General features: G+C 38.2%; 1 protein-coding gene across 3 annotated transcripts in view; it reads left to right on the top strand.

The window, feature by feature from the left end:
- The first annotated feature begins 1300 nt into the window (after positions 1–1300).
- Positions 1301–17092, top strand: part of LOC117819953 (LIM and senescent cell antigen-like-containing domain protein 1) — a 35515-nt gene continuing 19723 nt past the window's right edge. Inside the window, exon 1 of one of the 3 annotated variants that reach the window (XM_034693506.1) lies at positions 1301–1466. In XM_034693506.1, coding sequence (XP_034549397.1) covers positions 1438–1466 — 29 coding nt within the window. In that variant the 5' untranslated portion in view covers positions 1301–1437. Of the gene's footprint in view, positions 1467–7293; positions 7310–11090; positions 11198–17092 lie in introns of those variants that run through there. The other 2 variants (XM_034693507.1, XM_034693505.1) reach the window with 2 other exon arrangements.

Consider the following 17092-nt stretch of genomic DNA (forward strand, 5'->3'; position numbering starts at 1 on the left):
TTAAACAGCCTGTTGCTCTAGTGGCTCTGAATAATCATGATAATGCATTGGTGTGTTATGACCCTGAACAGGATTTATCAGCTGCAGCTCCTCCCTAAAAGCTGACCTGGTATCTTTTATGATAATTTGTAAGACACAGAGATCATCTCTCTCTCTCTCTCTCTCTCTCTCTCTCTCTCTCTCTCTCTCTCTCTCTCTCTCTCTCTCTCTCTTTCTGGTCAACATGATTCTGGTTCTGCTTAAGGCTTCTTCCTGGTGAAAGAAAGTTTTTCCTTGCCACTGTTACTTGCTAAATGTTGCAAAGTGCTTTTCTCATGATGGAATAATATACGACAGAACTGTTATCTTAAAGAGTATAGTTTGGACCTGCTCTTTTTCAAATTGTCTAGAGATAACATTTGTAATGAATTGGCGCTATATCAATAAAGATGGATGATTGTTTCTAATGTCAGACAGAACAGTAAATAATAATTTCTAAAGGCAGAAAAACATGCTAGATTTAGGTGTTTGGGTGCAAATCTGCTAAGAAAAACAATCATCAATCGTGTTTATTATTGAATTGAATATTCTCTTTGATTTAAAAATGTTCATATTATCAATTTTAAATAAGAAATGTCTAGGTTTTATGTTTTGTCAAAGCAATTGAATATAAACCATTGATGTTGTTAACCACTTACTTCCATACTTCATTGTAATAAAGTAAATTGATAACAAGATGATTCTTTATTCGTCCCACGATGGGGAAATTTAAGTGTTACAGCAGCAAAGTAGACAATGCTAAACAGTAGAAAGTAAACAAGAGTATATATAGCAATTATTAAAAATGTATTAATAATTAAAAATAAAGAAGTAAAAATAAGCATATCTTATATACACAACTAAATAAGTGAATTTACAAATATTTACAAAACCAGTGACGAGGTGAAAAATTTGCAGACTTGTAGCATAGTATATATACAACAATGTACAGAACAGAACTGAGAAGGTGAGTAGAAAAACGTATTGCACATGTAAGATGAGAGGGATGAGTAATTATTGCATATTAATAAATATAGGGGTTAGATATTGCACATGAGTCTGTTTTGGTGAGGTTATTTTTGATTATAGAGTCTGGCCACTGCAGGAAGAAAAGACCTGTCTAACGTAGACACTACTTGTGTTTTTTTCAACACATTTTTCCTTAATTAAAAGTTTCTACCTTGCATTTATGTAGTTTTCAAATAATGGTTGATGAAAGGCGAGGAGGGGCTTTTACTTTGAAGGCAATGGCGGAAGTGCGACACCTTATCCAGGGTACCTTGACGATTGGTTTAACAGAGGCGAGGCCCACTCTCGCCATTCTGCTACTCGGTAACGTTACATCCTGGACTGGACAACATCTGGATATCTGCATCTGAACCCAGAACACATTCGTCTGGTCCGGGAGAGAGTGGAGCGATGCTCGGCATCACTGAAATGACGAATGGGTGAGTGAGAAGTTCAGAAGTTTTACCCTGAGAGACTTTTTCCTGTTTAGTTTGGAAGTTGTCATTTTCTCGCTGGAAGAAAAAAAAACGCAGCCTGGTATGTTCCATTCTCTCATGGGCAAAGGAACTGAGCTGAAGTTGCTACAAACTCATTGAAAAATCTGCAACATGTAATTTGCCTTTTATATACACACACCTTGCTTCATGGATCCCTTTAAAATAAAAGTGAAGGTAGATTATGTTCACTCTTTCTATGCATTTAATTTACTGTAGGCTGTATCTTCTATAGCTACAATCTTAATCTGGTTACTTGAACTCCTCACAGGCGCCATCTACTGTCTCATTGATAGAAGCTTAGAAGGCTGGGGAACTAGCTCCTCTATTTTCTGCTTTAAAAAAATAGTGATCAGATACTAGGCTTACTAAGCCTACAACTATAAGCTTATCATGTCAAGAGACCACAATCTAATCTGTTAGAATAGTTGTTTTTATTTTGATTCTAATGATCAGGTGGATCAGTAGTTATAAAGTTATGTTTGGTTGCATTGTGATAGGCTGGCTTATATTTTACTTAATAATAATAATAATACTACTACTAATAATAATAATAATAATAATAATAATACTTTTTATATATAGCACTTTTCAATACAGGTAATAAAGTTCTTCACAGTGGGCAATAAAAACAAGAAGAAGTGCAGCGCAATATGGAGGGATAAAAAATAAAATGAAATAAAAACTAAAAAGCATGCAAGCTTGTAAAACAAACCCTTAAAAACAGAGTTAGAATTACATAAAATCACACAATAAAAGCTTTCCTGTAAAAATGTGTCTTAAGTAATGGCATAAACAAGGGACTGATTCTGCAAGTCTTATCTCCTCTGGCAGGCTGTTCCATAGTGAAGGAGCCCTGACTAAAAACGCCCCGTCCCCTTTGGTTTTCAGTCAGGTCCTTGGAACAACTAACAGAGCACTGCCAGAGGATCTCAGATTGCGTCCAGGTTTGTAGGGGGATAAAAGCTCAGAGATATATAGAGGGGCAAGTCCATGTTGCGCTTTAAAAGTCAGTGAAATAATCTTAAAATCAATCCAAAAATCAACAGGCAGCCAGTGTAGATGAGCTAAAATGGGGGTGATGTGGGCACATTTTTTAGTTCCCGTTAAAACACGAGCTGCTGCATTTTAAACTAATTGGAGAAGGTGGATTGATTTTTGACTAAGACATGAGTACAAGGAATTACAATAATCGAGACGGGAGGATATAAAAGCATGAATGTGTTTCTGTAGATCTTCTGCTGACATTAACAACTTGACTTTAGATATATTTCTGAGCTGATAAAAGCAAGACTGGACAACTTTTTTCACCTGGGGTTCAAATCACAAATTTTGGTCAAAAATTACACAGAGGTTTTTACTTGACATATTAAAATTGATGAATGTTCAGTTACAGAAAAATATTTGTGCTGTGTCAGCACTACATTTTCTGTTAAATATGTGAAATCAACATACTGTTTGCTCTAATGGAGTTCTGAGTTAAAGCTCATAGGGATTAACTTGTAATATTCTTTAATAGGCTACACAGATTGGCAGTCCCCATGACATTAGAGTTATTATAAACCTTATAATAACAGCAATTCCATGTTGCATTTCTAAAAATGCCTCATAGTTCAGACAGTGCTGCTCAGTGGTGGACAAAATACACAACTTCATTATGTAAGTCACATAAGTATGGATACTCCCTCTCAAATATTATTTCAATACCACAGAAAGTTTCAAAATTTCTACTTGAATTTAAGTAAAATTAAAGTGGAGTGCTTGCTTTTGAAAATGCTAAAGTATTCAAACAACTCACATAATAATAATAATAATAATAATAACAACAACAACAACAACAACAACGATCATAATAATAATAATAATAATAATAACTTTATTCATATAACGCCTTTCAGAACAAATTACAAAGCACTTTACAAACATTTTTTAAAAAGCAGTAGGCAGTAATTAAAAACATATTATTATCCAAGAGAAGTATTAAAACAAGCATCAAAGCAATAAATCATAAAATCAATAAAAAGCAAATTTAAAATAGTGAGTTTTTAGGAGTGACTTAAAAGACGACAGTGTGTTAGCTTCCCTGAAAATCCTCCGGCAGGTCATTCCACAGCTCAGGGGCCTGAACAGAAAATGCTCGATTGCCTTTTGTTTTTCGGTTTGAGCATGGAATAGTTAGTAAAGACCTACTGGAGAATCTGAGGTTACATGAAGACTCATAAGGAGTCAGGATGTTACAGATTTCCAGATTTGTTGCTCCAAAAAATCAAGAACAATAATAAAAACAACCAAAAGAACATGATGACCAGGTTAAATGTCAGCCAGGCTTTACACAACCCCTGGAGTTGGTGCTGTGATGAAGTTTGTGGGAGGTATACAGAGCAAACATTGGTGGAGAATCCTAATGCTTCTCTGCTGTAGCCATCATTACCACCGCTAAATGAACTGCCTGATCTGAGTGGCATTTGCTATGCATTGGCTCTATGTTCAACTATTGAGATGCACCATGTTTAGGTATAGGTACGTCAACACCACTTAGACAAACTGCACACAGAGCGACAGCAACAATATTTCGGATTGGATTTAAGGAAAGAAAAAAATGTCATCAGCTGACTTCAGAGCAACAGTAGCAAGAACATTCATAGAAATGTTAGCTAAGATCATCAGTATAAGTCAATATGTCACATTATTTATATGCTTTCTTCAAATATCTGCAATTTTGACTGCTGCAGCAAAGTGTTATTTATTTTCTGCATTGTTTGTGATGCTTTCCATGGTCACATATCTGATCTAATGTGTTTTAAATATCCTGAAAACCATCTTTCACAAACTCAAATTCAGTAGAATCCTTGGCTGTGTTACTGTGTCAGTGGAGGGATCACAGGAGCTGCAGAGTTGAATTATCAAAAAACACTCACATAAGACAACAGTGATAATAAAAAATGTAGCAGAAGCAATGAGGATGTTCCTCCATTTTCTGCAGCTCAGCCTCCTCCCTGCACAGGAATGTCCACACAAACTCACTGGACAGTAGTTATTGCTTTCTGAACCACTTCCTGACCATCCATTCCCCGGGGAGCAGCCTTCAGAGCAGTATGTTTTTCCACCAGTGTGAATGCTGCTGTGTGCTGTGCCAAATAAATTATGGCCTGGGATGAATCTAGCTTTTATGAAGCACTCTGGACGCTGAAAGCTGTAAGAGGGCGAGTCTTTTAAAGGGCCCGAGGATTGCTGCATTCCCAAAGCATTACTTTTAAATCTGATTCTGCTCTGTGTTGATACAACTGGAGCTTAGAGGAGTGACTGCAGGCTCCAGTGTGGACTTGTCCTTGTTTGGAAGAGTGTTGAGCTTGTGTGATGTGGGATTTGAGTAGTGTGTGTACTAACTTGATGCATGCAGAGGAATGTAAGACAAATATCACTTACTGAGTTTTTAACATTACATAATACAGATGCCTAGTAGTTCATATAATGTGAGCATTAACTGAGGACATGAGAGTCCCATGATCTCTGCTCTTTGAAGCACGGTGAAGCTGACTGTTTTCACATGAATGCTTCCGTTGTGAGGTGAACTAGTATAAAGTGTAGTGTGTTCAAATGAGGAAAGGAAGTAACAACAATCATTGCCATGGTTACTTGCAGCAGTTCCTCCATGGTCAAGTGTGTGTAAAGGGATTATGCAAAAGACAGGTCATGCAACAAGTGCAGATTTTAATGTGCAGGTTTAATACTCAGTTTTCAATAAACCAATCAATCGTTATTTGTACAGCCCCAAATCGCAACAAACGTTATCTCAAGATGTTTTTACAAACATAGCAGGTATAGACTGTACTCTATGTTAAATTATTAACAAAGACCCAACACCAAGACCGGATAAAACTCTTATCTCATCGTAATCCTTATTTCCTACAAATATCTAGGTGTACACCTGGACAACAAGTTGGACTGGTCCCTTCACACAGATGCACTCTACAGGAAGGGGCAGAGCCGCCTCTTTTTCTTAAGGAGGCTCAGATCCATAGATACCTGCAGAGAGATGCTGCAGATGTTTTATCAGTCTGTGGTGGCAAGTGTGTTATTCCATGCTGCAGTCTGCTAGGGAAGCAGTATAAAACACAAGGATGTGAGGCGACTGGACAAACTAGTGAAAAGAGCTGGCAGTGTGATTGGAACCAGGTTGGACTCACTGGAGGCTGTGGTGGAGAGATGTAAACAGAAGAAGCTAGAGGTCATTCTAAATTACACAGATCATCCACTTCACAACTTCTTTGTGGACCAGAGAAACAGTGGCAGGGGACGGCTCATCTGTCTACACTGCAGGACTGAGAAATACAGAAAATCATTCATCCATGCAGCCATTAGGCTTCATAATAGGGATAGACCGATTATCGGCATTTTGACGCATATTAGCATCGGCCTTTGTAAACAAATTCGACGGCTATATAGAAATTTTGGAAAACTTTATTTACTGTAGAAAACTTTAGAGAGCTATCCATTTGTTTAAGTTTTCATTTAACTTTATAATACAAGCTGCTGAGCCTAGGAGCTCCCTGCACTTTTTGATAGAACTTTAAAACAAAGATGTCTGTTGTCCAAGAAAAAGAAAAACCTTTAACATGTTGCAAATCTGAAAAGCTGTTTAATAAACATATGCTTAAAGTCATTTAAACAAAGTTAAGGGTTGTATTACTCAAAATTTTGACGCCAATATTTCCCCTTTTACTGCAAATGAATATTGGCTCCAAATATCGGTTATCGGCCTCCTTGACTACTAATAATCGGTATCGGTATCATCCCTGAAAAAAACATATCGGTCTATCTCTACTTCATAACTCTCTAGCCAATGGGAGATGAGCTGACAGACACCTGAGTTACTTGTTTTATGTGATTTTTATAATTTTATCTGCCCAGACACCTGAATTTCCCCCTTCGAGGATGAATAAAGTACATTCTATTCTATTCTATTCTATTCTAATCCACCATAAGCAGTGCACCTCGCAGTATTTAGCAAGTTACAGCGGCAAGGAAAAACGTCCTTTTAACAGGAAGAAACCTCGAGCAGAACCAGACTCATGTTCAACAGCCATCTGCCTTGGCCGAGTTGGGGTTGTAAAGAGGGATAGAGGAGAATAAGAGAGAGAAAGAGCAATGATGGGGATGATGAGATGAATAGTAGTAGTAGTAGTAGTAGTAGTAGTAGTAGTAGTAGTAGTAGTAGTAGTTGTTGCCGCTGGAGTCCAGCACGTCTGGATCAGCTGGAGTCTGGAACGTCCACGATAGGAAGACGTCCATGACAGTGACTCAAGTTTTGTGACGCTTGTTAATTTCATGGTTAATCCACACGACCTGAACACTGTGTCAGTGGCAGTCAGTGTGGTCAGTGGGTTCAGCCTTTATCGTCCTCTTAAGAAGCTGGAGAAACAAACATTACAGCTCTATGAGATCTGCTTCATCATCCATTTGGCCCATTCATTGAAAAGCACCCTGCACCCTCTCACACCTCTATAGTGCTTCCTCTTCTTCTCCCACAACAGCTTTGATCTGCCTCCTCCTCCCTCCTCACACCCCACCTCCATCCTGGTGCTGTCCTTAAACTGAAGGCTTAAAGCTAAAGTTTTTTTATGCTGTCACATATGCACAAGTGAACGCACACACGCTCACACAGACACAGGAAACAGGAAGTGATGTGGCCATGCAGACTGAGATAACAGCAGGAGTGTTTGCAGTGACAGCAAAGGGAGTTAAGCACCAGCTACAATATCCTCACTGCAGTTTGTCAGGATCGACTGGTAAGATGAATTTAAACACTCTAAAACACTTTTATAAGTGTAGTAGCATCAACAGCTTTGCACACAAGATGCTAGATGCACAGATCTTATTGTTTTTAGAGCTGTGCATCGACTAACACCTCGGGGTGCCTTTTTGATATGTCTGAGGTAGTCAGCTTGATGTTTGAGAGTGTTATTAATCTTTGACTTTAACTCAGTGTTTGGACATTTGTGTTTTTACTTCCTCTTCCTTTGGAAGGATTCTAATTTGAACTTAAGTCAATGAGCATACTGTAAAAGAGAATTTAAGCATTAAATCAGAGAAGCAGTGGTACAGTTTTTGAGTCATAAATAGGGGAAAGCAGGAAAAGTGCAACACAAGTGGAATATTTCAAACAATTAAGATAAAATAAGATAATACTTTATTGATCCCCGTGGGGAAATTTGGTTGTTGCAGCAACACAGACATAAGCACAAATAAAACATAAAATAAGAATACAAATTTAAGGTATATACAAATGTTACAAATGGTGTAAGTAGTTATAACTACAAGCTGTAGTCAAATATTATTCTGTAGTGACAGGTTGACATGGTGAGATTATGATTTGGTTATGACGGATTGTAAGCAATATGAATAGATAATAAATATGGATATGTATTACAACTGTATGAAGATAAAGAGAATAGTAAAAAAAAGTACTATATATACTATAATATACTATACTACTATATACTAATAATATATAATAACATGACAGTTGTAATAACCAATTATATAATATAATGTAATATGCATTATATATTACTTTCAGTTTGTTGTCTCAATTTTAAAGGGAAAAATATATTGATGAATTTATGAGTCTGGCAGATACAAACTCCAACGTGAACACAATGTGTCACATTTTATTCATAACTGTCTTAAACCTCCTATTATCCTTGGGGTCAATTGGACCCTATTCAATGTTTAACGTCTCTAAATTAATGACTAACATCATTTTTTTTTGGCTTCATATTTCATGACTTTTCCTAATTTAATAGGGACAACTGGGAAAACGTAAAATGAAAATGTTGATATGTTCCAATTTACTGTACAAAAAAATTTACGCATCGGTGTTCCTTGGGGTCAATTTGACCCCAGGCTGTTTTAGCTGTATATAACATAAGAAATATCAACATTTTATACACATTTGTTTCGGTTGTTTTGGATGATATTGAGGTCACTATAACCAAGGACACTTCTGCATGTGACTGCAGGAGCTGGGAACCGCCAACCTTTAGATTGAGATATAATATTTCCAGCCACCATGTCTCTAAAGACATTCAATGATGTGTCCTGTGTCATACGTTTTGATAACATAGAAACAAGGCAGGGCAGACGAGAGCATGATAAACTCACAGCAGTTTGTTGTTCTGTTTTACAATAAAGTCCTTCTGAATGCTTTAAAGTATGTTTATGCTTGAAATATGTTTTATTTAAAGGGCTATTTAGATAGTCAACAAAGAAACATAGAGTACCTGACACATAAACCTAGGTAACAATCGGTTTCTGGAGGTGTAAATTGCTGGGGTCAAACTGACCCCATGGATAAAAGACGTTAGTACATTTGAGGGTAACAGGAGGGTTAAGAATAATCAGTACGAAAGCAAAGATGCAGCTTATGAAGTTGTATTTGAAGCTGTCTTACCAGAGTTGTCCACACAGTGGCAATGTACTCATGTAGCAAACAGGTCTTTCCTTGAGTGTCAGGGGCTGTCTGTGCAGTTAAGCCTCACAGGAATATATGAGTAAGTGACTATGTGTGTGTGGATGTATGTACGTAGTTGCAGCAAGATAGCGTAATTTGCCCCCTTTTTTTTCTTGCATTTGTGCATTTTTTCCTTTTATGGATAAGACAGCTGACAGGAGACAGGAAATGTGAGGGAGCAGAGAGAGGGGGAAGACATGCAGCAAAGGTTGTGCTGCCATAGGGTCTGTAGGCTGCTAAGCTAAACTGGCGCCTTATAACCAGACAGCTTTGTGCATATTTTATATTCTCACAAAACTTTGGCTGCATGTGAGTTCAGTTGAAATCACAGTGATTGTAGAGCCATAATTCCTTACACATTGTGTGTGCTTACTGTGTAATCCAGAGCAGATGACATAACTGTATTGTCACTTTTACACTCCCATATTAGATTTGAATTGTGTGCAAATAATCTTTCTTTTTTGAGAGAGAGAAATTCCAAATGAATGGAAGTAAGAAAGTTTTACTGTTTTATATAAAGATATAAAACCTAAAACGATGACTCATCATTAATACCATGGCATACTCAGACATGTCATCCCGTGCTTCTCCTGCTGCTTCAGGATGTGGAGCTGATGGTTGAAGTTCAACATTCACGCTGTGTGCTCTTTTCTATGGTTGTGTGTGAGTATTTCAAAGCGATGTGGAATGCTGAACAGGTTAAGGCAGGCTGCTGAAGGTGAGTCTGCATAGTGTGAACTATTCACAAGGCATGTAACTGTGTGCACACAAGGAGAGACATGGCTTCTGACAGACAGAAATTCCCTTCAAACTATCTGAAACAATATTATCGAAAAAGATAAACACAGTTAGCCCAGAACTAGCTGTTGTAGGAACAGATCATCAATCAGTACATGCATGCTTCACAGTGTGAGCTCTGTTTGCATCTGTTTCTTCTTCAGCGGCTTGTTTACTCTGCTTGTTTGCTGACCGATCTTTTTCCCTGCCTCCGTGACATCACAGCTCCTTGTTTTTAATTAGACGAATCTGAGGGGGAATTCAGCTCCATCTGAAAATGTGCATCTGCTGTGGTTTGTGTCTGTTTGGGAGGATCTCTTGTTCCCACATAACGTTTGGATGAATTATTCATGGACTGACATTTTCCCCTTTTTCAATAGTTTGTTGTTCCACAGCTGAGAAATATTCTCACAGTTTACCAAATAGGAGCTCAAGTCTAATTGAATAGCAGTCAGTGTTTGAAACTTGAGCATGATACTCCATAACTCCGTTTGTTGTTCAGCAAATTTACTCAGTCTGTTTCTATAGTTCGTGGAGAGCTGCTTTTCGGGTGGAAATATTGTCTTATCACAGACATTGTGTGATATTATGTTGTTGTTAATGATGGATCAGATGCAAAAGGGAAGGGAGGAAGGAAACAGCAGCTCATGAGGTGATTTACAGATTACATGTATGCATATTTCACTACTTCTCTTTAGCCATGTGTGTTGTTTTGTTTCAGTAATGGAGTATTTCTTAAACTATATTTTAGTTTGAGTTTCAAAAATCCAGTATTAGTGACAATGACCTCAAATAACCTTTATTGAGTGATTGGTATACCTGGGTAGTTTTCAGTAGGAACAACCTGCCCGTCAGTGTTTCTATTACCCTGTTGTTTGAACTCAGGCTTTCTTTTACAACAGCGTGAGCCAGAGAGAAGTAGGAGGTAAAAAGAGGCAGCGGGGGGTAAAGGCCAGAAAGGGGAATGGCTCTCTCATCCTCTTTTTTACCTGCTACAGGAGAAGGAGGTGGAGCCACATGGAGCTGATAGGTGTGCAGCCTGTGAAACCACACCTCTGTAGAAGTGTGAGCGCTGGAGGTGTGTTTGGGAGCAGCGGCCGACAGCGGCTCAGGACTTTTTTTTATTATAGGCTTGTCACATACACTTTTCTGGACGTGATTCCTGTGTGTGTGGACTGAGGGTTCCCAACAGACAGGGGGTAGAAGGGAAGTAAGGAAGGAAGGAAGGAAGCAAGCAAGCAAGGAAGGAAGGAAGGAAGGAAGGAAGGGAGAGAGGTAAACGGGAGATGAACTCTTTGAGGCTGAAAGAGTTGTCAAACTCAGACTTGTACAGGCGGAGGCAAGAGAGACCAGACAGCTATGGAAGTCAGGCCGGGGACAACCTCAGGTGAGTTGAAGCTCCTCATACTCTGGCTAATGTCAAAGAACTTCTGAGACTGCATCAGAGAAAAAAGAAAGATATGGTGCACAAAGCCGCACATAAAAAGATACAACTCTTTAATGATTGTATGCCTGTCAGGATGTCCAGTTTCTACAGTGGCTTGTTTAAGAATATGTTGTCAACTGCAGGATTATATTTTGTGACAAACTTCTACTAAAAAGTGTTTTGCCTCCTAACATAACCATTCCTTCGTTCTGTGTCGTCATTTTTCCTCATAAGAGAAGTCTTTTACCGTAATAGGTTTCCTCATGAAGGCTGCTTTTTCCTGTGTTATGAAAGATGACCTTTTAATATTCCTTAGATCAACTTTCATACAATTGCACATGATCCCCTTTGTTATCATTAGCTGAAACAGATTGCCTCGATCTTGAATCATTCAGTGACTCAGAGCAGGTTCATCGCGTTGCTTCAGAGCGGCTATCATTACCAAAGAGCCTTTAAAGAAAAGTGCTATTCTGTGTGTCTTGTTTTGACAGGGATAGATGGGGTGAGATGTGGTGGGGTGTTTGATCAGCAAACACTGCAGCTGATGGTGGAATTCCTCTAAGATGTGAGACTCACAGTGATAGACGATGCACAGCATGTGCAGATTTTAGCGGTGTTCATTTTTAAAAAGTGATAACATCAGTTCTGGATCATCTTTCTGTCTTACAAACACGTTTCCATCTACTCCTTTCTACTCCCATTCTGTCCCTCTGCGTGAATTCCCCCTCTTTTGTGTGTGGTTATGTGTGTGTGTGTGTGTGTGTGTGTATTCCTGAAGTGATTAGAGGAATGTAATGTGAAGAATGTGGTCTGAAAGAGAGAGCTCTCTCTTTGGAGATGGACCAAGTCAAGCACTTGGAGTCCTCCCTCTTTGTCATGCAATGCAGTGTGGTGTCGGATGGGTTCTTGAATCATTGTTTTCTCACCTTGCAGACTACAAAGCACTTCGTATCACTGGAAAAAAATTAAACTTCAGGACAGGGGAGCATCCCTTTGGACACATGGAGTCTGTTTACACCTGGTGTTTACATGCTTTCTTGGTCAACTGTCACAATTGAGCAAGTGTGGTTGTCCAAATCTGGTGTTAATGTGCTGTCTCTACACACGTCTCCAGTGACTGCTTGTAAAACAATCTCACTTTCAGTTCTATGTTTGAATAAACATCTAGAATAAACGACCTTTATTGACCTCTAAAAGTAAGAAATAAAAAAACAGGAAGCAAACTGACAGCAGAGAGAGAGAGAGAGAGAGAGAGAGAGAGAGAGAGAGAGAGAGAGAGAGAGGGTGTGCTCATATGGACAGTATACAGTCCTCTGAATTCACACCTCACTGGAGTTTCTGTGAAAATGTACAGTATCCTTCCTTTGTGGAACATCTGTATCCTCTCTGTGCTGTATTATAAGCTGTAAAAAATAAGTAATTCCTTAACCACAATCCTCATCTGTATGGGATTCTCTCTTTTTGGAAAAAACGATGTGTAGTCTGTGAATAACCTTAGCTTTTCTGCACATGCTGGAAAACTGAAAATGACACAGCATGCCAGAGAACATTAAACACCAAAGAGGTTGATTTATGTGTACACCTGCATCTCGAGGCCCATTTGTGATGACTCAGCACACGTCTTAATGCTAAGTGTAAACAGGGCCTGTGCTGAACAAGCTGAACAGTGCACATTAACTTCCTGTCTAAGAATCTCAGAGTACCTTGTTGGGCAGCTGTGGCTCACAGGTAGAGTCGGCCATCTCTCAGTCAGGAGGTTGGTGGTCTGATCCCAGCTCCCAACAGTCCACATGCCAAAGTGGCCTTGGGCGAGACACTGAGCCCTAGATTGCTCCTGGTGGCATATAGTCAGCAGTGTGTGAATGTGTGTAGATGGGATTACTTAACACTGGTGGGCACTTTAAATAGCATGCACTGCCATCAGTGTGATGTGTGAATGTGACATGTAGTCAGAAGAAAGCTCTATGTTAGTAGAGTCTATTTACAGTTTTGCACAAACACATACAGTATGTGAAGAGTAGTGGTTGAAAAGTCAAAATCTGGACTGATAACCTAAGTCTTAAATCCTGACTTTATTTCAGTACTTGCCTAAAGACAATCAGTATGATCTACCTCTTTATAAACGATGCGTGGACAAGCTATTGTTCTTAATGATAATGATTACAATCAGTTAAAAGAAACCCCTGCAAGTGTTGGCAAGATAATAACTTCCATGTTCTTAACTTGAACAAAAACCAAGCGGGGAGAATTGAAGCCAGTGTAGAAGTGATAAAAACTGCAGTTCATCGAGGAGCCGCTTGAGGTTTGGCTCTGGAAGTACCAGAAACCACATACACACAAATTCAAAAAAGCAGATCTTTACAGCAGAAATAAACATGTTTACAACCTGGTACAAAAATGAGTGTAGTCTGGATAGCTCTTTTCTCGATCGGCGCACACTGTACGGGGGTTGGATTTTTTCATAACGCAGCAATTTCCAAGATATTAAGATTACGTGTGTTCCATTATGAGAGGCACAGCTGCTTGATTGACAGGTGGGAACACTGTAGCTGTTGGCTAGGAGGCTCAAAGCCCGCCTCTTTACCTCACACTAGATCAACAGCAGTCAGGTTGAGTTCAGCATTTCCAATATGGTTCCCGACGAAGATTGGATTCCAAACAGCGCTTCAGAAACAGAGGGGTGACGTCACGGATACTACATCCATTAATTATACAGTCTATGACAAAAAACAAGAAACAGGAATTCTGTTTAGTTGCGTTTTCAAATATAAATTTAATAGCACATCAAGGTTTGTTCTTTTTAACCCTCCTGTTATGTTCGTTTCTCTGGAACAGCAATCATGTTCCTGGGTCAATTTGATCATATTTGATTATCCAAAAGTGTCAGAACCCAAAATAATGCCAATACACTTTTTAAAAATCTAATTTTTAACTCCATTACTAAGCGTTTAAATCAAGATTTAGCCCATTGGTGTTCTTTAATTCTCACAGATCATGGTTCAATGAGGATAACTCACTAAAATTAAAGTTAAACTTTTTTTTAATGTACATTGGAAAGCCCTTATTATAAATACAATAGTTTGACACAAAATACATTTTTTAAAATTTCATTTTAAATTTATTATTTGTTTTTATTTTTATGAAGTAAATGGACTTGTACTTATATAGCGTGAAGTGATGTTAATAAATGAACACGACACCTCCTCTGTCACATGCTCCCCAGATTTGTATGCTGTATTTAGCTGGTTTGGAAGGCAGATATTGCCTAAAATAGACTTTAAAAAGGGTCAATTTGACCCGCAACATAACAGGAGGGTTGAGAAACATTCATAAATCTCTCTATAAAGAAATATTTGCCACTGCAGAGCCGCTTCATAAACTGTAAGACCTGAATAGTCAGTAGAAATATGTAGTGACAGGATATTGAAAGCCATGGAAACTAGCAGGATATTTTTCTTGCATACATGACCTTTAAAAAAAATGATAGGTATGAATTGGAAAAAAATACTTTCCCCATACTTTTGCATTTGTAAATCTTGAATTGTGCAGCCTGAAATGTATACTGAGTATTGTTTAATGATGCTTACCATGTAAAAATTAGTAGCAGGATCCTAGATCCACTAAGCTTATGTTTTTTTCCCTCCCTTTCGATTCCAAACCTCATTAATTAACAACGCTGTCTTGAGTACAAAACACAACATGGTTTTCAAAATGTAAAGGAAACTTCCACATGCAAAATGTGGAAAAATAAATACCTCAATTAGGACTGTTGTCTGCATGCATTGGGGTGTTATGAGATATGATATATTACTGTTTTCCTCTGGCCGGCATGTTCCAGGCTGTCTGTGGAGTTAAGTAGAAAAAGACCCTTGATGGTGCCGGTCAAGAGGGCGTCAAACAGGAACAAAAAGTGCACAACAAGAGGAAATGTTAGTCATAAATTATGTTTGCGCAGTCACTGAATCAGTGTGTCACTAAGTGTTACACACTTGTGTGTTCTTTCTTTCTGTCTTGCCAAAGGAAAAATTATTTTGCCCAACAGCCCTTATGTCCTTGTTGCCATGGTTGCTGTTGACACAGTGCGTGAGGAGGAGTGTTGGTGTGTTTGGGAAGGGTGTGTTTGATTTGTTCCGTCTGCCAGAACCTGCACATTTCACATTTTAGTGTTAAATTATTTTGTTATCAAATGTTTGTGGCATGATGATGATGATGATGATGCTATTGAGGTTTCTTCTGCTAAATGAAATTGTAACATTGTAACATTCGTTTTTTCATACTTGCTGATTTTTGCATTACGTCCTTAAGTCAAGTTATTTAAATATGTATTGCCCAACCATTTGAAGATAATTATTTTGCTTCCTTAACCCTCCTGTTATGTTGCGGGTCAAATTGACCCTTTTTTAAGTCTATTTTAGGCAATATATGCCTTCCGAAACAGCTAAATGCTGCATAAAAATCTGGGCAGCATGTGACAGAAGAGGAGTCGTGTTAATTTATCAACATCACTTCATAAAAAAATCAAAAAATCCAAATGTAAAATAAAATTAAAAAAAATCAATGTTATGTGAAACTACTGTATATATATTCAGGGATTTCCAATTTACATTAAAAAAAATGTATATATTATTTTTTTATGAAAAGTTGAGTTATCCTCATTGAACCAAGATCTGTGAGAATTAAAGAACACCAATGGACTAAATCTTGATATCAATGGTTAATGATTGAGTTAACAATTCGATTTTTAAAAAATGTGTATTGGGATTTTTTGGGGTTCTGACACTTTTGGATAATTGAAAATGCCCCGGGTCAAATTGATCCAGGAACATTATTGCTGTTCCAGAGAAACAAACATAACAGGAGGGTTAATGGGTATATGAGAATGGGTAATACTACAGGTTTCACAGCCTGACCCACCCTTTAAACATAGAGCAAAATAAACAGATAACAGATGAGTGCTTGTTGAGTTTTGGCAAAAAACTTCCTACTAATGAGACCCCAGCCCACATTCAAAAGGACTGTTAATACACATTACCCCTCTGTTAGAAAACCACCAGCCTTATCTTGCTAACTTCAGTGGTCATTTCACTTCAACAGTAAATATTCCTCCTCATCTTGCAAGTTGTCACCATCAATGACCTGCATTATGACCTCTCTTGTGACCTTTAATGTCCCCATGAGGAAGTCTCTAAATCCTGTCCTGTGGAGGGAATGCACCAGAGACACTATTTCTGCTGCTGACAGTTGCTGTGGCCATTTTTAAGCTCAGGTTGGCATTCATATAGCCACTCACATTCACTCTCTTCTCTTGTTCACGCTCTCTTTCAGGCATATCTCACTATTCACCATTCCTGATTGTTAAATAATAAGGTTTAAAATACTGTAGTTAAGATTATGTCTTATTTTATTCCTCAAGGATCTTTTAAGTGCAATATTTTTCAAGGACAAAATCACATGCTACTAAATCCTTTGTAGGCTTAGGATGCTCCAGAGGCCAGAGTGTGAAAGCTCTGGCATGTCAGATTTTTTTATACCTTCTTTCTGATTCAGATATTTCCCCTGTGTCTGTCCACCCTTTTCCTGTTTACAAAACATTTATTGAACACTTTTTCTTCATTGAGTAGACACTTTCTAGCTTGTCACCTTACCACTGAAAAAATCTTTCTCATCTGATTTAATTTACTTGGTCTTAAATGTACATTCAAGTGCTTTTATTTTGAAGGGCAATTTGGCCTTAATCAAGTACAGGCAATGCATATTTTTGTACAATATATTATACAATCTGGACACCAAAGAGCAGTTCTTAAGCTCTCATTTTAGGGAGCAACACCCTGCATTATAGCTCTGACCGTAATCAGG

This window comes from Notolabrus celidotus, chromosome 10 (assembly GCF_009762535.1).
Source record: "Notolabrus celidotus isolate fNotCel1 chromosome 10, fNotCel1.pri, whole genome shotgun sequence".
Taxonomy (NCBI): domain Eukaryota; kingdom Metazoa; phylum Chordata; class Actinopteri; order Labriformes; family Labridae; genus Notolabrus; species Notolabrus celidotus.